General features: G+C 37.4%; 1 protein-coding gene across 1 annotated transcript in view; it reads right to left on the reverse strand.

The window, feature by feature from the left end:
* Positions 1–8,514: 8,514 nt before the first annotated feature.
* ears2 (glutamyl-tRNA synthetase 2, mitochondrial) overlaps positions 8,515–26,501 on the reverse strand; it is a 32,783-nt gene continuing 14,796 nt past the window's right edge. Inside the window, exons 6-9 of the mRNA XM_039775141.1 lie at positions 24,852–25,005; positions 10,757–10,887; positions 9,785–9,920; positions 8,515–8,630 (exon numbers count right to left, since the gene is read on the reverse strand). Of these exons, the coding sequence (XP_039631075.1) occupies positions 8,544–8,630; positions 9,785–9,920; positions 10,757–10,887; positions 24,852–25,005 (508 nt within the window). The 3' untranslated portion in view covers positions 8,515–8,543. The remainder of the gene's footprint in view (positions 8,631–9,784; positions 9,921–10,756; positions 10,888–24,851; positions 25,006–26,501) is intronic.

A 26,501-nucleotide genomic window follows, 5' to 3' on the forward strand; every position in this document is an offset into this window, starting at 1 on the left:
CATATAGGCAGCAATAACTATTTCACGGACCAGCAGAAAAGTTCTTCCAGACCAGCGGTTGAAAATCACTGCCTTGGCACAAATATTGTAGTTACTATGCATCCAGGAGATTGCATTACATCAGAAAATACAAATATTTACAGTACATATGTTCTAATCTGTTTAAACACTGCTTGAACCTAACAGTGTGGTATTTCTGTAAGAGTGCTTGATGTTTGGTTTCATCCCAGTATGTTAAAATACATCCTACAGATGCACCAAGGCGCATCATCAGTAATGTATCATGGCCTCATTGGGTGATTCAGGTCTCGCAACATCAGACACCCTCACCCAGGTGGTCAGTCTCCGACTTGAGTCCCAGTAGTTGTAATCCACAGATTGCTCCTCTTTATCCAGAGCCATCTTGAGGCTCTTTCTGCAGTTTCTGTGATGGCTCTGATTGCCATCCATTTTTCAACCCCTGTCATGCCGAGCAGAGTAAAGGCTCTCTACATAGTGAGTGACCAGCAAAGCCCCTACAGCCCACTTCACTGGTAGGGAACAAACTCATCATCCTTGTCTCTGGTACTGCTCCACAAGGTCCTTGTACTTTGCATACTTCTTTTCCTATGACTCCTTTATGCGAACCTCCCAGGGCACAGTGAGTTCTAAAATAAGTAGTTGTTTTGTGGCTTCTGACAGCACAACTATGTCTGATCGTTGCGATGTTATTGCAATGTGCACAGGGAACTAAAGTTGTTTACCCAGATCTACCATTAGCTGCCAGTCTTGCGCAGAGTGAAGTAGGCCGGCCAGTGATTTGGACTGTAAATGGGACTTATTGCCTGCCCTCACAAAGATGATGTTTTTGCTGGGGGGGCCGATGATGCTTGTTGGTAAGGAAAGAATATTCACCACTGCTTTTAACATCTGGTCATGTCACCAACAACAGTGACCATCTCCCAGGGCTTTTGGGCTGCTGCTTCTAACGACCCCCTTCCTGAGCATAAGGGGCAAGTCGCTGTCTCACTCTTGCCCCAGGTAGGAAGGTTTGCTGGACTTGGTAAGACATCATGCACTGCCTGGATCACCAGTTTAGTTAATCAGAAATTATTTTCTGGGCTGTTTTGTAATCAACAACAACAACCTTTATTTATATTGCACATTTTCATACAAATAATGTAGCTCAAAGTGCTTTACATGATGCACTTTAATAAGAATTAAAATAAGAGAACACTAATTAATGTAGAATAAAAGTAAGGTCTGATGGCCAGGGAGGACAAAAAAAAAAAAACTCCAGATGGCTGGAGAAAAAATTAAATCTGCAGGGGTTCCAGGCCATGAGACAGCCAAGCCCCCTCTAGGCATTCTACCTAACATAAATGATCAGTCCTCATTGTATTCAGGGTTCTCATGGAAGGACTTGACGATGACGGTCACGTGGACTTCTGGCCTTTAATCCATCAATGTAGGGACATCATGGTGCTTTGATTAGGTGGTGGTGGTGCACAGAAAACCAGAAAAAGAACAGAAGAGAGAATAGGGGTTAGTACGGATTTTGGAGCCACCATTAATAGTAATGATAAATAATTGAATATGCAGAGCATCAGGATTAAACTAAGATGAAGCTATGAGAAAGCCATGTTAAAGTAATGTGCTTTCAGCAGTTTTTTAAAGTGCTCCACTGTATCATCCTGGCGAGTTCCTATTGGCAGGCTATTCCAGATTTTAGGTGCATAACAGCAGAAGGTCCGCCTCACCACTTCTTTTAAGTTTAGCTCTTGGAATTCAAAGCAGACGCTCATTTGAAGATCTAAGGTTACGATGTGGAATGTAAGGTGTCAGGCATTCCGAAATATAAGATGGAGCGAGATTATGTAAGGCTTTGTAAATTATAAGTGCGATTTTAAAGTCAATTCCGAATGACACAGGTAACCAGTGTAGTGACATCAAAACTGGAGAAATGTGCTTGGATCATACACTTCTGCCGAACACCATAAGGATTTATAAGATTATGAGCTTGTTGGAGTGAGTGGTACACAGAGTGAAAATTGATTTTTGTTTGTTAAAAAAAAAAAAGTAAAATAACATTATAATGCAGATAGTGGCTACCAAACCAATAAAGAGTTGGCTTTATCTGTTTAGCCCCAGGACAGACTAAATTTGTTAGGGTATGGACTCAAAAAAATGTTGAAATTGCAATTATGGGATTGGTAAATTAAGCTCTAGTTGTCGCAGGTTAGCTGGTGGTGGATTTCAACATTAAAAAATTTGGTTGTTCATATTCCAAAGATGCTTGATTGAATTAAGTTTGGGTGACAGAAGATCCTACTGCATTAAGAAAAATTCATGACTGTGAAACAATTTTAAGATGTTTGCTAGCCCTGTGCTATTTAAGTATTACCCTAACTGGACTGGTGCCCTGTAGAGGAATTATGCCAGCCTTGTGCCCAGTGCTTTCTGGGATAGGGTCCAGCATCCCTGAGACCCCTGGGTTTAGAAGATAGATGGATGGATGACATCAAGGATAAGATATCTTCTATTAATATTTATAATGCTTTCACATACTGTTTTAATTAATTGTAAACATTGTTTTGTTTGGCTGTTACTAAGACTTTCACATTCTATTTATTTTGTTGGCATTGGAGTGGATGATGCACCTAATCGTACATCTTTTATTTTCACTTGACACTATTGTCTTTGGCCAGTGTACTGATCCATTTCAGAAGACTAGGACATTTGGAACTTGGACAATAAAAATATATATACACAGATCCGCCACAACATTAAATTGTGTAGGTCCCCCTTGTGCCATCAAAACAACTTTGACTTGTTCAGGCATGAACTCCAGAAGACCTCTGAAGGTGTCCTGTGCTATCTGGCACCAAGAACTGAGCAGCAGATCATTTAAGTCTTGTAAGTTGCAAAGCGGGGCCTCCATGGATCTGATGCTTGATCGGATTGAGATCTGTGGAATTTGGAGGCCAAGTCAACATCTTGAACGTGTTGTCATCTCCCTCAGAGGATTCCACAACAATTTTTGCAGTGTGGCAGGGTGCATTATCCTGCTGGAACAGGTCGCTGCCATCAGGGAATATCGTCGCCATGAAGGGGTGTACAGTACATAGTCTGTAGCAACCTTTACGTAGGTGATATGTATCAAAGTAACATCCACATAAATGCCAGGACCCAAGGTTTCCCAACAGAACTTTGTCCAGTGCATTATCTTGATTTTGCCGGCTTACATTCTTCTCATAATGCATCCTGCTGCCATCTCCTCCTCAGGAAAAAGACACACACACCCATTCATCCAGAAGATGTAAAAGAACACATGGCCCCAGGCCACCTTCTTCCATTGCTCTATGGTCCAGACCTGACATTCACATGCTCTTTGTAGGAGATTTCGGCATTGGACAGGAATCAGCATTGGTTCTCTGACCAGTCTGCAGCTACACAACCCCATATGCAGCAAGCTGCAATGCACTGTGCATTCTGACACCTTCCTCTCTTGGCCAACATTAGGTTTTTCAGCAATTTGTGCTACGACAGGTTATCTTTCACTCCCAGCATGCATCAATAAGCCTTGGGTACTCATGACACCGTCTCTCCAGTTCAACAGTTGTCCTTTCTTGGACCACTTTTGGTAGGTACTAATCACTGCACCTGGAACACACCAGAAGACCTTCTATTTTGGAGATGCTCAGACCCAGTGGTCTAGCCATCACAAATTGGCCTTTGTCAAAGTTGCTCACATCCTGCCTAATATATCCCACCCCTTGACAGGTACCACTGTAATGAGATTATTAATGTCACTTATTTCACCATCAGTAGTTTTAATGTTGTGGCTGATTGGTGTAAATGTATAGTTCTCTCTAAACATTCCCTCATGGTTCTTACAGCTTTATGATTTATGTTTGTTGTATACACCATAACCCTCACCAGGAAAAGTGGGTTTGGAAGATGAGATGAGGTGTTTGCTGTATATCTTTTAACCATACTGTATATGTAATCATGCTGATACAGAGTACCTAAAGAAAAGCTATGGGTATTAAGCCTAAAGAAGATTCTAAGCAAAGTAGATGCAAACTAATAAAAATGCAGTGAAACAGAAAAAGGTTATAAGAAAAACTATATTGATGTATCTGGATCTCGATCAGAGTAATCAAGAACTGGATGCTGTATCACTCCACCCTATCATGGCCTAGAATAAACTGTATGTCAAGAATAAAATGGCATTGAAAATGGAAAACTTGTGAGTAAAATCACTGAGAATCAAACCATCACTCTGACAGATCTACAGATCTCTGTTAGTAAGAGTAAAATAAATGTATTTGAGAAAAATGCATCTAAAATGTTTGCCTAATACAGGTCTATACAAGAGGTTTTATGGGAGGAACTGTTACTCCAAAGGAATAATCTTACTTAGCAATAAGGAACAAAATCAAACTTGCTGTGCTTTGGAAAACTTATTTTGGTCAGCCAAGCCTGTATACATTTCACGAATCTAAAATTATCCTTACATCAAGAAATATTACTCCTGTGGTGACTCCAGCCATTAATGAACAGCATGTTAGAATTTAAAAAAAAATTGGATGGAGCACCATACAAGAAACATTGAAAAGGAGCTGCAGCCTGCTAAAAGCTTAGAAGTCATCTCTCCAAAGGACAGCCACCCTCAAGAACAAGGTTGCTGCAACATTTAGGTGGCTTATATATTAAAAGTGGAGTGTTTATGAGTGATCTAATCAAAGTTCCGTCCTCATTCCCACTGAGTAGCACTGACAAGATCTGCAAAAGGCATGCCATGACAACTCCTCTGGTAACTTGAATTATCCAGTGTAAATCTATCAAGAAGAACAGGCAATCATCACTCCTGCCCAGTGTGCAAAACTGGTAGACACCCACCCTAAAAAGATTAAAAGTTGTTAATGCTGAAAAAAGGAGTTTAATCAAATATTACATGTGCAAGGATAGACAGCATATTTGAGTTTTTTAAATATCTAATGACAAATATCAAATCATTATTATTATTACATATATAATATATATACATATACAGGTGCCGGTCATAAAATTAGAATATCATGAAAAAGTTGATTTATTTCAGTAATTCCATTCAAAAAGTGAAACTTGTATATTAGATTCATTCATTACACACAGACTGATGTATTTCAAATGTTTATTTCTTTTAATTTTGATGATTATAACTGACAACTAATGAAAGTCCCAAATTCAGTATCTCAGAAAATTAGAATATTGTGAAAAGGTTCAATATTGAAGACACCTGGTGCCACACTCTAATCAGCTAATTAACTCAAAACACCTGCAAAAGCCTTTAAATGGTCTCTCAGTTTAGTTCTGTAGGCTACACAATCATGGGGAAGACTGCTGACTTGACAGTTGTCCAAAAGACGACCATTGACACCTTGCACAAGGAGGGCAAGACACAAAAGGTCATTCCTAAAGAGGCTGGCTGTTCACAGAGCTCTGTGTCCAAGCACATTAATAGAGAGGTGAAGGGAAGGACAAGATGTGGTAGAAAAAAGTGTACAAGCAATAGGGATAACCGCACCCTGGAGAGGATTGTGAAACAAAACCCATTTAAAATTGTGGGGGAGATTCACAAAGAGTGGACTGCAGCTGGAGTCAGTGCTTCAAGAACCACCACACACAGACGTATGCAAGACATGGGTTTCAGCGGTCGCATTCCTTGTGTCAAGTCACTCTTGAACAAGAGACGGCGTCGGAAGCATCTCGCCTGGGCTAAAGACAAAACAGGACTGGACTGCTGCCGAGTGGTCCAAAGTTATGTTCTCTGATGGAAGTAAATTTTGCATTTCCTTTGGAAATCAAGGTCCCAGAGTCTGGAGGAAGAGAGGAGAGGCACAGAATCCACGTGGCTTGAGGTCCAGTGTAAAGTTTCCACAGTCAGTGATGGTTTGGGGTGCCATGTCATTTGCTGGTGTTGGTTCATTGTGTTTTCTGAGGTCCAAGGTCAACGCAGCCGTCTAACAGGAAGTTTTAGAGCACTTCATGCTTCCTGCTGCTGACGAACATTATAGAGATGCAGATTTCATTTTCAAATAGGACCTGGCACCTACACACAGTGCCAAAACTACCAGTACCTGGTTTAAGGACCATGGTATCCCTGTTCTTGATTGGCCAGCAAACTCGCCTGACCTTAACCCCATAGAAAATCTATGGGATATTGTGAAGAGGAAGATGCAATACGCCAGACCCAATAATTCAGAAGAGCTGAAGGCCACTATCAGAGCAACATGGGCTTTCATAACACCTGAGCAGTGCCACAGACTGATCGACTCCATGCCACGCCGCATTGCTGCAGTAATCCAGGCCGAAGGAGCCCCAACTAAATATTGAGTGCTGTACATGCTCATACTTTTCATGTTCATACCTTTCAGCTGGCCAACATTTTTAAAAATCCTTTTTTTGCATTGGTCTTAATTGATATTCAAATTTTCCGAGATACCGAATTTGGGACTTTCATTAGTTGTCAGTTATAATCATCAAAATTAAAAGAAATAAACATTTGAAATACATCAGTCTGTGTGTAATGAATGAATCTAATATACAAGTTTCACTTTTTGAATGGAATTACTGAAATAAATCAACTTTGTCATGATATTCTAATTTTATGACCGGCACCTGTATATTATATATATATTATATAATTATTATTATTCGTTTTTATTATTATTGTTATTTTTCTATGTGAGCCAGAGAGTTTAAAATAAAATTACATATTAGAATAATATCCAATATTTGTTTTTTTAAATTAATGTATTACCATTTTAATTTGTATATAAAACAAATAAAACACATTGGTCAGACTGTAGTATTTATAAAAAAAAGTCACAAGTCATTACTTCAGTTTGAATATCACTTAATATTTAAGGCTATAAATTTTGTACCACTTACTGAAACTGCTTGCAGTCATAAAGTTTCACTGCAGTCTGCATTCTGTTTATGTTGTGCAGTAGACTTTATGCATTTAGTATTTTATGACTCCTACTTGTACATCTGGTAAACAATGTGCTGTTCACCTGCATTAGTTAAATATGAAACTTGCGTAACACTTTTTTTTTTTTTTTTTGCATTTTTTGGTAGCTTTTACTCATTTTCTAATCCACTTATCCTATTCCACCTCACAGACAGGCAAGCAGCATGCCAGCATGGTGGTCGAGGCAGGAACCAATACTAAACAAAGCAACAGTTCATCACATGGCATACTCACACACATAGCCATATTTGTTAATAGGGGGCAATTACACTAAAAAATCCTTACAAAAAATAACACTTCTTCAATCACAGAGATGTGAAGTTGTCGTAGAATGTGCAGGTGAGACTTGACGCATTAGTCACTTTGAAGTAACTGATTATGATTAACATTAGCTTTAATATGAATGAATGCATTATTATCTATTCAGGTGCTGCTTGTAAGTTTGTAGTTATATTGTGTTTTACTTCAAATGGTATCCACTTGTTGTGCACGTATGGATGCGCAGTGGTTAAATTGTTTCTTTCTGCATATTCTTGACTTTGGCCTAATTTGTGACACGTGTACACACACTGTGGTGAACTGCAGTCCACAGTTGGTTCCTGCCTTGATTCTGATGGTGCTATAATAGGCCATCGCTTGCCTCAAACATTTCAAGGAAAGTTCATGGGTTATAAAATGCATGAATTAGATAGAATTTTTGCTGCTCAGTTATGCTAAAATCATTTTTGACACAAGTCTAGCCAAGTTAATTCTTTCTTGTTTGTTTGGTTCTTTCTTTCTTGGTTGATATAAGTCTCTTATACATGAGATGAAATTTAAAAGTTAAACCTGTTTTTATTTATAGAGGACTGTAACTTGAGGGAACAAGACGTGTGGTGGCACAGGATGTTATTAATTAGGAACGCAGAACTCATTTGATTTACTGCTAAGTCTGTAAGTGTTTTTGCAAAGGACTGACTACCAATCCACTTCTGGTTCCTACTTTGTGCCATTGCTGCTGAGATAGACTTCAGTTCTCAAAGACCCAGATGTTGTAATAGCAGTTGGGAAATGGAAGGACTAATGTTTACTACAAACAAAATCCAAATCTTTCAAAACACTTTTTAAGTTTATTGCTGTTAAAATTATATTCCTCATAGAGCTGTAAAAAAAACTGTTTGAAAAAGTTTTTTTATATTTATTGCACATAATGTCAAAAGGAGATATAACTCCAGTAAACAGAATTTCACATTACTAGTACTTTTGTTTCTTACATTAAAAACATGAAAAAGCAGGGAACGATTACTGTATTACTGTTTATTGTGTATTTCATTTTCATTCTTTCTACTGTATATACAGAATTATTTTATACACTGATGACTTTAGAACACTTCCAAAAAGCATGGTTTAGAAAGCTAACAGGATGGTGATAGTTTTACTGCAAAAGCAAAATACAAGCCCTCAAGCATAGGCATAGTTCAAGATATGTTTTATAGTTGTTTTTATTAATCCAGCTGGCTTTTTTGGGATGTGGAATGGAACCTCTCATTACTGTGCAGTCTTCTCATTTGCTGCAGGATACTCGCTGTAAGCGACTGCAGACTTCCTTAGGTCCTAAGGATATCATCATCTCAGCAACACTAGGACCCTGCTGTAAAATGAAATAGTTTTGATCAGTTAGCAAGCAATTCCAGGACACCTTTCTAGCATAATCCTTTAGTAAAATAAAACACTTTAATAAAGATTGAAAATGATCATATTGGCTGGTTTACATATGTTGTTGCTGTATTGCATAGATTCTGTCAGAACAGATGGAATTTATTTTTACAAAATAAGAAAGATGAATGGCAGGGTAGACTGAAAAGAATTACATAAATGTAACTATCTATGTGTCTATCTATTGTAAGTGCCATGGGGTAAGAACAAGCATCCCAGTTATGATGGAACGGGATTTCTTGCCTGGATCGGAGGCCATAGTGGAAGGATGGCAGGAGATGAGACTTGACTCAGCCGGAACGCCTTACACTCTTCATTCTGGTATAGAAAGAGTATGATGGATGGACTGGGTAAACGGGAGGGCCGAAAGCTATTCATTCCCCCACACAGTAGGTGGCAGTGTCCCTCCAGGCCAAACCCAGTTAAGACACCCGCAGGGTGGTATGGGAGTTGAAGACAAGAAGTACAAGCTTGTGGCCTCACCTTGATGAATCAGAGCTGGGAGGCAGTGAGCAACATTCACTTGAAGGAAGGACAGAAGAAATAGATGGTTTGGTATATTCTGGTGAACATGGAGGTGGTAACAAATAAATACCCTTTATTTGCACTCGGAATTGGGTTGGGTGTCTGTGGTTTGGGGCTCAGTGGTGCCTCCTTATAGTTATACTATCTATCTATCTATCTACTCAATAGTAAGCCTTTGCTATTGACAAAGAACAGCCTGGGTTGGTAACTAATAAAGAATTTTAAAAATATGCTGTGCCCCCTAAATGGTTTCCCATTATTAACGGGAACAGTAAGTCAGTCAGTCATTTTCTAACCCGCTATATCCTACCACAGGGTCATGGGGGTCTGCTGTAGCCAATCCCAGCCAGCACAGAGCACAAGGCAGGAACAAATCCCAGGCAGGGCGTCAACCCATTGCAGTAATGGCAACAGGACATTTCAAAATATTCTACTACACATAAGGCATGAAAATATATGCTTTATATATAGAGAAATAAACATTATTTTCTGTTCTGCTAATGTAATCCTTGGCTAATACTTTTTTTTAATTACTTTTCATTTCTGAGAAGTCCAATGACAAACCTGTTGTCCACTTAACACAAGCCGAATGACTTTCATCATGGTGCCATAGTTAGTGTTGTTCACCTTCTTCTGCAGAGCCTTCAGTTCTGTATTAATTGTTTCAGTTGTTAAATTTGCACTATCCACATCAATCAGTCTAAAAAAACACACAAACACTGGCTATTTAATAAATTCTAAAAATTGTAAGTACAAAACAGATGCACAGAAAGACCAATAATAATTGTCAACTGTTCATAAAAATGTCTGAACTACATATCTTACCAAATGTTGTTCGATTAATATACAGTATGCTCTTGTGATTTGAACCCTACACTTCAATTATCTTTTTTTACACCATAACAGCTGGAAGAAATTAGATGTGCATGATTATGTAAAAAGAAATGCTGATCACCTCTGATATCCAGTAAAGGACATGACAAACACATGGTAATATTGTGATACAAATGTAAACTACAGCTAATAAAATCAAGAATTTTGAGTAAAACGTTGATTAATGGGCGTTGTTCTCTTGCTGTGAAATTACACACTCCTTTTCATGCAAGCCTATTTTTAGCAAGCCACATGTTTTCACAGACACTTCCATTAACAACTGTAAGTAGTTAGAATAAACAGTGGCAAAAATACAATGTTTAATTGAGGCTGAAATTAAGAAGGATATTACTATTTGTATATATATATATATATATATATATATATATATATATATATATATATATATATATATATATATATACATACAGTATATACAGTATATATATATATATAGGTGAGAGAAAAATAGTATGCATTAAGCAACTTTATGTTTAAGCTCTTCTTAAAAAATTGACATAAGATAGTGAAAGTGTGGAAATTCAAAAAATGCATAAGCACCTAATGCTTAAATATCTTCTAAAATCAGCACATAAGCCTAATTTGAATTTAACAGATTTTCTTTAGTCATTTTTCATTCAATTTTACCATTAACATACTTACTTCAAAACAAGCTGAATGATTGTATCTACTTCAGCTGAAACTTTTAGTAACTCATCCCTTGACACAGAGGGTCTGATCCAGAGGTAGGAGTATTGGGGCAACAGCAATTCTTGAAGGCTGGTGATATGACCCTGTGGGTTGCACAAATCAATTTTATGTTTTACTTCTAACCCTGTGCATGCAAAACATTGTCTGTAATGTCCTGTCTTTATTGTATCACACCCTTATGCCATCATTCAGTTTTTGTCATGATTTAATGATGTCTTTACTTTTCAATCCATTTTAGCAGTTTTTATTCAGAGCCTGTTTTGGTTAACTGTAGTACCTTGGAAAATAATATTTAGAAATATTGCAAAAGAAAAAAATACATTTTATCAAGATGCCCATTCCACAAATCTTTCATTATAACTTAAGATACTTAGCTGAGATTTTCATTTTCCAAACAGAACACTTGCTACTTCTTTAACCTTGTCTAACTGCTGCTGCACGTCTCTTCCACAATGGCCACCTGAGCATCAAATTTGATTTGAAGACTCAGTGGGATTGGGAAACTTAGGTTTGACTTTCCTGAATAAGACCTGTAAAATAAACTTTTTATGGCATTTTCTGTGGCATTTCCTTGTCATTTAACTTGGAACTAACCCATCATTCTGGATCAAAAAACAAAAAAAATATATATATTTTTTAATTAAGCTTTGTTTTGTCAGTTGTAGAAGAGGCATCATTTAGGATACCAAGTATTTTTTTCTGTTTTCATGCACACACAGGGGAGACACAAAAAGATAACAAAACAACAAATTTCTGCTGGCCCTTGATAACATCATGCATTTTACCAGGAGACCCAATTTCTGAACAAAGGACCACAAATCAAGGATAAGCAACACTGATGAACAAAACTTTACACCAGTTGTCAATCAATAGGATGGGCTTATGTACACCCAAGAAGCCAATAACAAGACACTATTCCTTCCTTTAAAAACATTAACCACACCTTAACTAACTGCTCTTCTCGCATGAAGATACAGGTCAACCTGTCCAACTGTTGCTACCCATAGCCAGAACCCATAGCTGATAAGGTTGCAACAGAGGTTGAAGAAATCCCTTTACTCAAAATTGCAACTGTATTGGACTGGAAGGGTAGAATACTTGTCTGTACTGGAGTTTGGATGAGGTTGGCATTAGTCCAACCTTGCTGAGGAACAGTAAGTGTATGAGGAAGACAGAGAGAGACCGTACTTAAACTACGCATTCGCCTTGATAATGACGGGGGCTAACTGATCATTAGGTGATGCAGCAGGGATAATCGTGCAAGCTACTGAGGACACAGTGTGTGTGTGTAAAACCCTCAAAATAAAACTGAAGTACCAGAAGGTATGACCAAAGGCGAAGAAGGACATAAGCTCCAGAACTAAGAAAGAAAGCGCACTGAAGATCCTTTCATGTGCCTGGAGAAAGCCAGCCAGGAAAAGAACAAAGAATTGCTCACCTTGAACCATAAGTATTACTCTGATTATGTTAATTATTAATTGTAATTTAATAGATAGGACCAAAACAACTAAAATATTATGGTATTAGTAACACTGTAAGGTAATAACTTTGTGAAGGATACCTTCTGGTTATTTTCTGGTTAGAGTTTCTCAACCTAAATCCAGTAAAAAAAAGCGTACAGCAGCATCTCAGACACACTCTCACACAGAGAGAGAGAGAGAGAGCTCTGTGTGGAGGTTGGTGGTAACCCAGCGCAGAGGCTGCCGTGAGCAAATGAACGCCACAGTATAAGACACAACAAGCTTAAAAACTAGCTAAAGAGCTTATCCGTCTTGAAAGATCAGGATTCATAAGCTATGGGCCTTTTTACATAAGAGAGAGGAAAATATCTATCCCAGCCAAGTAGTGCTAGGGTGTTGTACCATGTTAGCCATTATGAATGTAGTGAAAAGTCAAGCAAAATGACACCTTTTAAAGCTTGCATATTGTAATCTTTTTAGTTAGCCAATAAAAGGTGTCATTTTGCTTGAATTTTCACTATCTCAGCCGTGCTAGAATTCACGTTATGTAACTTTTTCTATTGAATATGAAAAGCTAAACTTAGTGTTCGTAATTTTATGTTTTGTGTTGTTTGTTATTGTCTTTTGTCTATATGTCTAAATACATACATAATATATATATGTTTTGTATTGTATTATTTTGTTTATTTAAACAAGCACATCTAAGTTATTTGTGAAAGTAAGTCTTTGGCCACATTCAAACTATAACAGAGAAAGTGAATGTGTTAATACAGAGTTTCAATGAACTTCACTCATAAATTGCACAGATTTCCTCACATTTCTGCCATCCTGGCTGGAAATAAAAATGGAGATCTCTCACTGGTGCTAATTGTTTTAACAAATTACCAGCATTGCTGAAGGTAATAATGATTAGTACTTAACTGAGTGATCATATAACCCACACTACATTATTTTTCTGTCCTTGGGTTGGACAACTTAAAAGTCATTCTTTTCCCACACCTTGTGCATACTTAGAAAACCACAATCACTCTAAATAAATACTTTAACATGGCCTTTTTATAACTTCACTTTAACTTAATACTGATACTCTGTATGTTCAATTCTTCATAATAACTATTCACAGTGGCTCCAAACTCCATACTGACCCCAACTTTCTCTTCTGTTTCTTTTTCCGGTTTCTTTGTGGTGGCGGCCTGCGCCACCACCACCTACTCAAAGCATCATGATGCACCAACATTGATGGACTGAAAGCCAGAAGTCTACGTGACCATCATCATCAGGTCCATCCATGAAAACCCTAAATACAAAGAGGACTGTTTGATTTATGTTAGGTAGATTGCCCAGAGGGGACTGGGCGGTCTCTTGGTCTGGAACCCCTACAGATTTTATTTTTTTTCTCCAGCTTTGGAGTTTTTTTTTTTTTTTTTTTTTCTGTCCACCCTGGCCATCGGACCTTACTTATTCTATGTTAATTAATGTTGACTTATGTTTATTTTTTATTGTGTCTTCTATTTTTCTATTCATTTTGTAAAGCACTTTGAGCTACATTTTTTTGTATGAAAATGTGCTATATAAATAAATGTTGATTGATTGATTGATAAATGAAATGAATGATGACTTTATGTGTGTCTAGCTACACTCCAACACTTCTTTTCAACTCAGTTTTTTTTTTTAATGTAGCTGTTCTCCCTGCCAGTAAAATGTTCACCCTACTCTCCTACCAATCCTTGGTATAGTTTGACCCCTTATGCCATATCATTTGATAGCTCCCAAGGTTATAAAATACCTACAAGCCATATAACTGCAATACAGATCTAGCATACACTACACTGTTGACACATCTGAAAAAGGCCATGCAATCAAATAAATAAGCAGATGAATGGCACCTTACTGCCCATACCAACATCTAAAGGTATCATACTCTCATCAAAAATTAACAACTGCTCTTTAGTATGTAATCACCCATATATATACAGTACTTTACTGTACAATATTTATATAGTACATCATGCTTTAAGGCATAAAAGCACTAAATAAAATCAGCTACTATGCTAATGAAAATAGCAGACATTTATGAATAATAAACAAAGAATTGACTCTACTGATGTTTGGGGACACAACAATAATGCATTAGGTAGGGCTGCTGCCTTAGACCTCTTTTATCACTGAAAGATGCTGAGAAATTAATTCAGGCGTTTGTTTTCAGTCGACTAGATTACTGTAACGCACTCCTCTCAGGACTACCCAAAAAAGATATAAATCGTTTGCAACTAGTGCAGAATGCAGCTGCTAGAATCCTAACTAGGAAAAGAAAATCAGAACACATTACTCCAGTTTTGATGTCACTACACTGGTTACCTGTGTCATTCAGAATTGACTTTAAAATTCTGCTTATGGTTTATAAAGCCTTAAATAATCTCGCCCCATCTTATATATCGGAATGTCTGACACCTTATATTCCAAATCGTAACCTCAGATCCTCAAATGAGTGTCTCCTTAGAATTCCAAGAACAAAACTTAAAAGAAGTGGTGAGGCGGCCTTCTGCTGTTATGCACCTAAAATCTGGAATAGCCTGCCAATAGGAATTCGCCAGGCTGATACAGTAGAGCACTTTAAAACACTGCTGAAAACACATTACTTTAACATGGCCTTTTTATAACTTCATTTTAATCGTAATTTAACTTAATCCTGATACTCTGTATGTTCAATTCATCATAACAACTATTCATGGTGGCTCTAAAATCGGTACTGACCCCTACTCTCTTTTCTGTTTCTTTTTCCGGTTTCTTTGTGGTGGTGGCCTGCGCCACCTCCACCTACTCAAAGCTTCATGATGCTCCAACAATGATGGACGGATTAAAAGGAAGAAGTCTACGTGACCATCATCATCATCAAGCCCTTCCGTGAGAACCCTAAATCCAAAGAGGACTGTTTCATTTATGTTAGGTAGAATGCCCAGAGGGGACTGGGCGGTATCATGGTCTGGAATCCCTACAGATTTTATTTTTTCTCCAGCCGTCTGGAGTTTTTGTTTTTCTGTCCCCTGGCCATTGAACCTTACTCTTATTCGATGTTAATGTTGATTTATTTTTTTATAATTATGTCTTTCATTTTTCTATTCTTTAATATGTAAAGCACTTTGAGCTACTGTTTGTATGAAAATGTGCTATATAAATAAATGTTGTTGTTGTTGTAAAGGGTAGGGTCTGAATCCCAAACAACTCAATGCTAGTACAGAGCTTTCCTTTTCTTCCTGAGTCTATTAGGTAATTTCTATGGATACTTTGGTTTTCCTCCTATATCCCAAAACCAATCATGGATTGCTACAAATTGTTCCAAAATAGATTTTGTTAGTTTCCTGCTATTCCTTTGTGAAATCACCATTAAAAGGGATGCACAGTCCCCTCTATCCCTGATTGGTATCATGTGTTTTCACTTGTTCAAAAGGAAGAAATATGGACTTCAACCAGCCCTTTATGGCTTCACTCATTGTTTTGTTTGAGGGTTATATACTGAATATATAACTAACATATATTACAGGGCAGCAGTAGCTCAGTCGGTAGAGCGGGTTGTCCAGCAATCGGAGGGTGGCAGGTTCGATCCTGGCTCCCGGCATGAGAATGCAGCTGTTGTGTCCTTGGGCAAGACACTTAACCTACCTTGCCTGCTGGTGGTGGTCGGAAGGATTGGTGGCGCCAGTGTTCGGCAGCCTCGCCTCTGTCAGTGCGCCCCAGGGCAGCTGTGGCTACAAAATAGCTTATCATCACCAGCGTGTGAATGTGTGTGTGAATGGGTGAATGACTGTTGTGTTGTGAAGCGCCTAGGGGGGTTCTTGAACTCTAGTAGGCGCTATATCAAATACAGGCCATTTACATATTGTATGTTGTACCATCCTGTACTTCCTTGGGTCATAATTGATAGATTTTTTTCTGTAGTCCCATAAACTCTCCCCGTTTTAGTGTTGGCTATGGATTTCCTTCATGAGTACACACAATACTCTGACAGGGCCTGTTGTCCCTTAGTGGCCCAGAGACATGCTCTCTGACTGCCAATGTGGATCTCATTGGAATGGTGCCTTGACCTCAGCTATCTCTCATGCCACTGCCAATTCCACATGAGCCAGGCAATCTGTCACACCCCCTAATGCAAAATCATCAACCCCTACATACTCAAAAAAGTAACATAAACCAATAATACTAATAATGATGAAGTATGTATAGTTTATATTTTATAAGGGATATTTCATGAGGGAATTTAATCCTAAGGCATTTTATATACTTACAGCATTACAACATTTAGAGATAAGGATTAAAAAAAAATTCAAGTTCCATACAATGGATCACACAGTAGGATAACACATTATTATTTCCAGTCTAGCCTCGTAACCTGTGTTTAAGTTGTTATTTGCTACTGCCTTTAAGAACGCAATGGAAAAGGCATCTGCTAATTAAATTTAATTTAAGCAGTACAGGCAAAGCCAGAAAAAGGCATATCATACATAAAGCAAACGAAAACTAACATGACCTACAGCAAGTATCAAAGAACACATTCTTCTTGCTTTTTGCAACTTCTTACCCAAAATTTGTCTTCTCTAAGATGTGACCTCACATACACCTTTTATAAAAACTTGCAAATAAATACCACCTGATTCTCATTTAACTTCAAAATTCCCCAGGGGCCAGCTACTAATGGAAACTTGCCACTCCCAGTTCCCATGTGGTTTAATCACAAATGTATGTACAGACACACTTCTTATTATCGCCTCTTTTAAATCAAAGTACAAAACTCAACACATGCTAATTAATTACCTAAACATGGAATATTTGCCCAGTCACTGCTAGCATTGTACTGTGAATATCCGCACCCTCTGGGAACAGAGAGAAGCACTGCTGTTGCATGGTTAACAACCTGAGAGATGAGGTTGTCACTTTACTCCACCTTGCCCACAGCAAATGTACTTCTGATTTGGAAATTAACTCAAGCACTTTTAGGGATGAGCAGGAATTAAAAACTATTGGAAAAAAGTGATACTGAGTACACAAAGTCACACTAACATGACTGTGGATTTCATATCAATGGCAAAGTTATACTGTATAGATAGATCAGTACAATCTGGCACAGGATTTGCCTTTCAGAAGACGGAAACAATGGAGAAAAACTTGTACCAACTAAAGTTCTACTATGAGATTTTGCTGCCTTCCTGAAGCTACAATTGGCTTACCTGCAAACTTAGCACAACATAATGCTCATACAGTGCATTCGGAAAGTATTCACAGCGCATCACATTTTCCACATTTTGTTATGTTACAGCCTTATTCCAAAATGGATTAAATTCATTTATCCATCCATCCATTTTCTAACCCGCTGAAACCGAATACAGGGTCACGGGGGTCTGCTGGAGCCAATCCCAGCCAACACAGGGCACAATACAGGAACCAATCCCGGGCAGGGTGCCAACCCACCGCAGTAAAATTCATTTATTTCCTCATAATTCTACTTACAACACCCCATAATGACAGCGTGAAAAAAATTTACTTAAGGTTTTTGCAAATTTATTAAAAATAAAAAAACTGAGAAATCATATATACATAAGAATTCACAGCTTTTGCTCAATACTTTGTCGATGCACCTTTGACAGCAATTACAGCATCAAGTCTTTTTGAATATGATGCCACAAGCTTGGCACACCTATCCTTGGCCAGTTTCACCCATTCCTCTTTGCATCACCTCTCAAGCTCCATCAGGTTGGATGGGAAACGTCGGTGCACAGCCATTTTAAGATCTCTTCAGAGATGTTCAATCAGATTCAAGTCTGCACTCTGGCTGGGCCACTCAAGGACATTCACAGAGTTGTCCTGAAGCCACTCCTTTGATATCTTGGCTGTGTGCTTGGGTTCGTTGTCCTGCTGAAAGATGAACCGTCGCCCCAGTCTGAGGTCAAGAGTGCTCTGGAGCAGGTTTTCATCCAGGATGTCTCTGCACATTGCTGCAGTCATCTTTCCCTTTATCCTGACTAGTCTGCCAGTTCCTGCCGCTGAAAAACATCCCCACAGCATGATGCTGCCACCACCATGCTTCACTGTAGGGATGGTATTGGCCTGGTGATGAGCGGTGCCTGGTTTCCTCCAAATGTGACACCAATCTTTGTCTCATCAGACCAGAGAATTTTGTTTCTCATGGTCTGAGAGTCCTTCAGGTGCCTTTTGGCAAACTCCAGGCGGGCTGCCATGTGCTTTTTACTAAGGAGTGGCTTCCGTCTGGCCACTCTACCATACAGGCCTGGTTGGTGGATTGCTGCAGAGATAGTTGTCCTTCTGGAAGGTTCTCCTTTCTCCACAGAGGACCTCTGGAGCTCTGACAGAGTGACCATCGGGTTCTTGGTCACCTCCCTGACTAAGGCCCTTCTCCCCCGATCGCTCAGTTTAGATGGCCGGCCAGCTCTAAGAAGAGTCCTGGTGGTTTCGAACTTCTTCCACTTACGGATGATGGAGGCCACAGTGCTCATTGGGATCTTCAAAGCAGCAGAAATCATTCTGTAACCTTCCCCAGATTTTTGCCTCGAGACAATTCTGTCTTGGAGGTCTACAGACAATTCCTTTGACTTCATGCCTGGTTTGTGCTCTGACATGAACTGTCAACTGTGGGACCTTATATAGACAGGTGTGTGCCTTTCCAAATCATGTCCAGTCAACTGAATTTACCACAGGTGGACTCCAATTAAGCTGCAGAAACATCTCAAGGATGATCAGGGGAAACAGGATGCACCTGAGCTCAATTTTGAGCTTCATGGCAAAGGCTGTGAATACTTATGTACATGTGCTTTCTCAGTTTTTTTATTTTTAATAAATTTGCAAGAATCTCAAGTAAACCTTTTTCACGTTGTCATTATGGGGTGTTGTGTTTAGAATTCTGAGGAAAAAAATGAATTTAATCCATTTTGGAATAAGGCTGTAACGTAACAGAATGTGGAAAAAGTGATGTACTGTGAATACTTTCCGGATGTACTGTATATGCTAAGCTTACATAAACTGAATGGGTGAAGAAAAAATGTGAGTGAGTTATGGATGATCCCATTTTTGTAATATCACTAAAGTCAGAACATAAAATAATTTTGTTTTCCTGTTGATTTAAAAAAAACAATTCAAAATATTTTACGTCAATATGATTATTAGGCATTATGCATATATGAAAATTACCAGAATATCAGTTGCACTTTTAGAAACAGTCAAGCCAACAACATAGATTGAGCAGTATTGGATTTGCATGAGATAAAGGATAAAGGAAAAAAATGACATTTACTTTATGATAGGAGATGTCCCTCAAAACCCTGGAAATACCAGGAAAAAGGTTAAATGTAGACAAAAAAGGCACCTATATTAAACAAAAATGCACAAGGAAGGAGTATACAAATAAGTGTTATGATTGGCTTCTTTTCTTTAATTATTCTCCAGCTTTATGCATCTTGTTTATGAAAGGTATACCTTGTTTCTGTTTTTTACAGCAAAGAATTCAAATATACTATTAATTGAATTATAATTTGCAATTTTTATCATTTTTCACGTTGTTTCATGACACCATTTTTGTTTTTGGTATTGTCATCACCATCTTGACAGAGCTGCCTTCCCTTTGCTATACTGACACTCCCATCATTCACTGGAATTGATGATATCAATTGCATGGCAGCATTTAGACCATCATGCAAGATTCCTCTCTGTTTGAGGTCTGGAGTCAAGGAGCATTACCAGTAGTTATTTTTGTTTAAAATTTCCTGATTTTATGGTTTGTGAATTATGATTGGTGAATGATCACTTTGACTTTCTGGTTTTCTACTGTGACACATATTTTTGACAATGTCTCATTTCCCAGTCTTTTTATATAAAAGTTTCATATTTTGTGGAAAATGAAACAATAGGACACTCAAAATGCCAAATAAACAATCACAAAAAAGCCTTATACCTCTCTGGGTGTAACTACGCGAATCTTAAACCCCTGTACTTGCCCATGACAGTACTACACCAAGACACTCTCTTTCCCAACATCTCTCTCTCTCTCTTTCAGTTATGGCACTTTATCTGATCACTGTGTGCACGTAGCCTCACTTTGCTATCGCGCCTCACTAACACCGCCCTTAAAGAGCTCACATGCTTACTTCCATTATGTAAAACATTATCTATGTAAATCCATACCAGAGGATGTTCCTTCACTTTGGAGATCTAATGTAACTGCAAGCAATGGACAATGTGCACATCAACAGCAGCTTCATGTTAAGTATTTAGAGGCAGGACCCATGGTGTTTATGAGCATTGACTAATCAAACATGCTCAAGAGTCTCCACCTTAATGCTGTCTGAAGTATGACTGACATAGCCATGTTTCCGGTTTCTTTCAAGCACTGCATTTACTGATGACTGAGATATTTTAACGGTTTTGTGGTTTCACTGTTTTACAACTAATCAGCATACTCACGAAGTAAGATGTTTTGAAATTAAAAGAGAAAGTAACAGCACAAGTTAAAAATAATAAAATATCTTCCTCACCTTTGCTTAATTTGATGGCAACATTCAAATACTGTACAGTATATGTACTTGGTTCTGATTTTTAAAAATATAAACTTAACAACATAAAACAGAAAAAACAAGCATGTTATAAACAGCACAATTCATGTTTTTAAAACAAAAATTAGGCAATTACAGTTTCTAGTTAATCGATGTGTACATTTATACTGACTATGATCTGTTTTAGTATTCATTATGAAAAGCACTATATAATATTAACACTGCCTTTTTCTTTTAATGCCCTTATGCAAAGTACCAACATGAGTACTGCCACATATTCTGAAATGCTGTGAAAAGCTTTATAAAGAACTTTCTGATGTTGAAGCAGCCTCATCATTTTTTTTAACTCTTCAATTTTCTGCTCTCATTGTTATATTGGTACTACAGTAACAAAAGACATGTTAGTTGTACCACGAAGTCACTTGTAACAGCAAAGGTCACATAGTTCAATAACTTCTATTTCATGAAATATCAGATGTAAATAGGGAAAGTACTATGATAAGATTAAACTTATGACCTCATTTTTGCAATAGATTTACACATTTAAGCACCGCCATGTGTGATTTGACCACATTTGAACAATCACCCCAGTATCAGGGATGCCAGGCTTTGGACAAGATAACTTAAAAAAGAATCTCTTGCTCCAAACGTAATATGCAATATTATATTATATTACATTTTATTACAAAAATCTCACCTGTAGATTAAATTGTAGTAATCTGTAATTATATTTAGTTAAATAAATATAACTAATTTTCCACATTTAATCTTCCACAGCTAAAGAAGGAGAAGGTATTTTTTGCAAATGATTCTTCTATTTCATTCTGCATAATTAAATATTGCCCTGGTCTGCAATATTTAACTACTAAAATCACAGCTTTAAATAGGGAAAGTCACAAGCTGGAATCATCAGATTTGTTTTATGTGTGAAGCACATTAATATCAGTAAGCCTGGTACTCTTTTGATGATTCAAAAGATTCAGGGTGACTCATTTTCAGTTCCTGGCTCTTTAAAGAATTGTAAAGTTTGGTAGTACTGAATAATGAATTCACTACCTTTTGAAGAGGTAATTAACAAAAACAATGAGACATTGCAGGCATCAGATCTTTTTTTGAAATTATACAGGCCTTTTTAAGTTTTTCATGCCTGTATCATCACAGTAAGGATGGATAGTTGGTTGGATGGATAAACATTCAAAGCTAGTAGGCAGTGTTGTCATGCGATAAAGGACCATCCTGTTTATTCTCATTTATAGGAAAATGGTTGATGCAAATGGCCAGTGTTTTCTGCTGTTGCCCCAATTATGGGGAGTGTTATGCTTCAGCCAGGGTTGGTGCCCTTACTCAAATTTAATTCTTGTTTAATATATTGTTTTAATAAATTGGTGTATTTTTTTATGTATTTTATTTATTTAATGTTATGTGGTTTACTATTTTTTATTTTTGTATTGTTTTAAGTTTCAATGCCTTCATTTTATTTATATGTCCTCTCTCTTTTATGCTGAACCAAAGGAGGTGGGGCCACCTGATTATGCAGCTGGGATTTTGCCCCAGCTGGTATTTAAGGCAAAGCTCTAGTTACATTGCAGCTTCAGCACTGTGTTTGTGACCCTTAACTTCTATTTGTACTTCTGTTTTCAGATTCCTGGTTTGAAACTGTGCCACAGTGAAAGGTAGTGATGTTGATTTTGTGATGATTGGATTTGTTTCTTTTAGGCTTTTGACATTTTAGGCAAATACTGTTGTTTGTTCCTTTTTCCTGACTTGCTTTTTTATTATTGATTTGTCTATATATGGCTTTAAAGGATTTAAATACGAATGAGACCTGAATATGAATTTTACACATTTTTTCCTCTGCACTTCAAATCATTTTTGGATTTTTGAATTTTAAACGGTTTACCTCAAGCCTGGGCTTATGGAGGCCAAAAGATTGCCATTAGAGTTGGGGTTAGCCTGCCATGAGGTGAGGCCAATTCACTAGGCCCAAACCTACTGTTATTTTTTTTTTTTGAGGCTTGCTCCAATTTTTGTGTTCAGTGATGTCCAAAAACAACACCGAGGCCACAAACAGAATGCACTTCAGTTGTTCCAAAATCTTTGTAGGAAGTGACATTCTGCACCTACAATTTTGCAAATTTGTTCCCACTCAAAAGAGAGAAAAAAAACTCTTCATATTCAATCTTTCTTTTACATGGCTTTTGAAATATGCAATTTTAAATTTGCATTTTCACTTACGGAACCACTTACATTTCCTCTACATTCCCTAGAGGATCAGAATAACCCTAAATTGATTTTCATTTTATTCCCTTTTAAAACTGAATAAATTCATGTGATGTGTATCTTAAGCTAGTGTGTGGATTGCTACATTATGATAATTTGAGATTACTAAAGAGGCAAGTTTTAATCTTTACCTACTTTGGCTTAGTCATTAAGGATGCATGGAGACAGATAAAACTGGTAAACAGCAAATACTAATCCATTAAACAGCATGAAGAGTCACATGAACACTGTGTAGAATCTGCATGTGAAGGTCCTTGCTTCTTCTTCTCAACTGAAATATTCATATCTTTGAATATGTAACCATGTCTAAATCTGCCCTTTATATATCACCCCTTACTAGGCAATTTAGCACACTTTTCAATTCTCTTGTCAGTTATTTTATAATCACTTTAAAACAGTGTTTAATATTGAAAGCCCTATTTAAATGAAAGAGTTAAAAACATTGCGTCTATGTAAGATTTCCAAGCACAGTAAAAAGTAGACTGACCACAAAACACTCTGAACAAAAGTTATAGCAACACAGCAGAAACAAAAAAAAAGATTTAAATTGGAATCTCACATTTGAAAATATACTGTATATGCTTAAATCTGAGTGTGCCCTGCTATGGACTGTCACCACATCCAGGTTAGTATCAGTATAAGCACACCTAATGCTGTATTTGAATGGTAAAATGTTCTAGTAGATTCTGTTTAATTTCTACCCAGGCGGAGTACCATAACTTTTTAGAAAGACATAATTACCAGGATAACAAAATTTCTTTTAATTATTAATATACAGAAAAGCAATATATGACGGTGTATATATCTGTGGTGTAATGCAGCTAGATTTCAAAAATAAAACTTTTTAAGTTGAATAGTACATAATTTAAAAATACAGCTTCAGTGCTAAGGTGGACTATGGTGCCATCTTCTGGATTATGAGCTGATCATCTATTAAAGAAAATTACAGCAAGTAAAAAAAAAATCTATGAAGAACAAGTCATCCTTATTTTATACTCCAACTTTCACAGAAAATAATAATTATTCTTTACATTATATATAGTGCGTTTCTCACAACTCAAAGCTTTACACAGTGAATCAGGAGCCACTTCAACCACCACTAATGTTTAGCTTCCACCTGGAAGCTATTTTTTTATCAGTATGGTCACTACACATGAGCTACTAGGTGGTGAGTTGTGAGAGAGATAGCCAATTAGAGATAGGGAATGATTAGGGGGCACAAATGACTGGGCAATGGTGGGCAATTTAGTAGCCTGGACATCAGGATACACCCTGCTGTTTACGAAGGATGCCCAGGAATCTTTTATGACCTCAGAGAATCAGCACCTCAGCTTTACATTTCATCCAAAAAAAGGTGCCACTTTTGTAGCACAGCATCCCCATTACTGCACTGGAACATTGAGATCCACATTGAAATGACAGAGTAAGCATCCCCTGCTAGCCTCACTAATACCTCTTCAAGAAGCAACCTAAGCTGTTCCTGGTTGGACTCCCATTTAAGTATTGACCAGGCCTGAACATCTTTAGCTTCAGATGGATTGGCCTCTTCTGAAGTGCTTGTGGTATGCCAGCTGGCAATGGGAATACCATTTCAGGTGTTTTTCAGGCGTCCAAACCTTATTTTTATAATACATTTTTTGTGAACAGCATCCTAAAGTGCTCTTACATTGAAAGAAAAGAATGCTTTTGAGCATCCAGTCTAAATTGTTTGCCAATGCATCACACTATCATTGTAAGCAAAATTAAGCATACCTTCCGTAACAAAAGGATGCGAGCAATATATTCAGGCTGTAAAACCTCCTGGTCTGAAAGCTGACCTTCATAGGTCTGTTCAATCTGTATTTTCAGATGCTTCACCAGAGCTTCTCGCTGTTCTGAGCTGTTGATTTTCTGGAGCAGATGGACCCTAAAATAGAAAAAAGTGGACTTACAAATGTGTCATGTGACGTTTGTTGTATTGTAATCCATCCATCCATCCATCCAGTATCCAACATCTCAAGAGATTTATCATATCAAGTTACAGTAAGTAAAAAAAAAAAGAATTTAAAATGTTAATATTCAAAAACCCCAAAACATCATGATGCTGTTTTCATTTTCACTTTAACTTATACTACTTTTTGTATCAATCAATCTTACTCATGATCATTATTTGCATCAATCAATCTTACTCATAATTATTTTTTTTTCTAGCCTGAGGAAATCTGTCCTGTCCTAAGGCCAATCTTTAGGATATGCCCTTACTTCCCAGAATTCGAAAATGGCAAATTGTTTGGTACTAAAATGAATTTGGAGAAGTCTAAAAAAAACTTGTATAATGACAGGATAACAGGAACAAATAAAAAAAAAAACACCTGCTTGGTCTGATCTGATCTATGCAGGGTCTCACTGCCTGATTCCAGTATATAGCTCAACTGATGATGCATAACCATCTGAATTCTAAATCAGCCAGCAACTGGAAGGAAAAAAACCTGATGACCTTATTTCTGGTGGTGAGAAAAAAATCCTCTGCCCATAGTCACACCAGGTAGTCAGCAAATTATTTACAAGCAAGGTGATAAAATTCTTTAAATATCTGATTTGTTAAACAGCTCAAGAAGCTCTGTCGATAATTCACATGCAGAGACTGCAAATTCTGACTTTCCATAAATTTGCTTTTTATGTACTGCTTTGAAAAGTAATTGTGTGTGTACTTTAAGCACAGATGCTTATTGTACTTTTTATTGGCAATGAAAATACACATTATTCAAGTTAAGATCATAAAATTGGACATTAAAAAAATTTAATACCCTCCAGGCAGTGTAATGCCAAATTAAAAATCAGTTTTAATTATGTACACATGGCACTACAAATGTCAAAAATAACCTCCTTTTGACATTCGTGTAGTCTGTGATACTAATGTTAACTAGGCTGAAAGAATGAACATCTTAATATTTGTATTTAAATAATCATATATTTATTTTCTACACACACTTTTTTCTGATAAGGGTCAAAAGGGATTTACAGACAGGGCCGGTGCCACAATTAAGGTGAATTAGATGTTTGCCTAGGGCGCAGATCATAAGGGGGTTAAAGCCCAGCTCCACATGTTAGCTACCGAAAAGTCAGTTGGAACACTGATAACCCTATTACTGACTCTGCTACCAGTCTTCCTTTTATTAAATTATTTTAGATTAAAAATTAACATTTGCATAATGGTGTAATTATAGTTGCATGAAGTGCACAATTAAAGAGTGACTTAAGGAGACAAAACCCAGAATGGATGGATGGTTGTTGACAAATATTTACTCACCATTAACAAAATACAGAACATTCTCAGCCTTGATTAATCCAATTCAGGGTTGTGAGCCTATCCCAGTGACCCTGGGCACAAGTCAGGGAACAGACCTGGACAAGGTGCCAGTC

This window comes from Polypterus senegalus, chromosome 13 (assembly GCF_016835505.1).
Source record: "Polypterus senegalus isolate Bchr_013 chromosome 13, ASM1683550v1, whole genome shotgun sequence".
NCBI lineage: Eukaryota > Metazoa > Chordata > Cladistia > Polypteriformes > Polypteridae > Polypterus > Polypterus senegalus.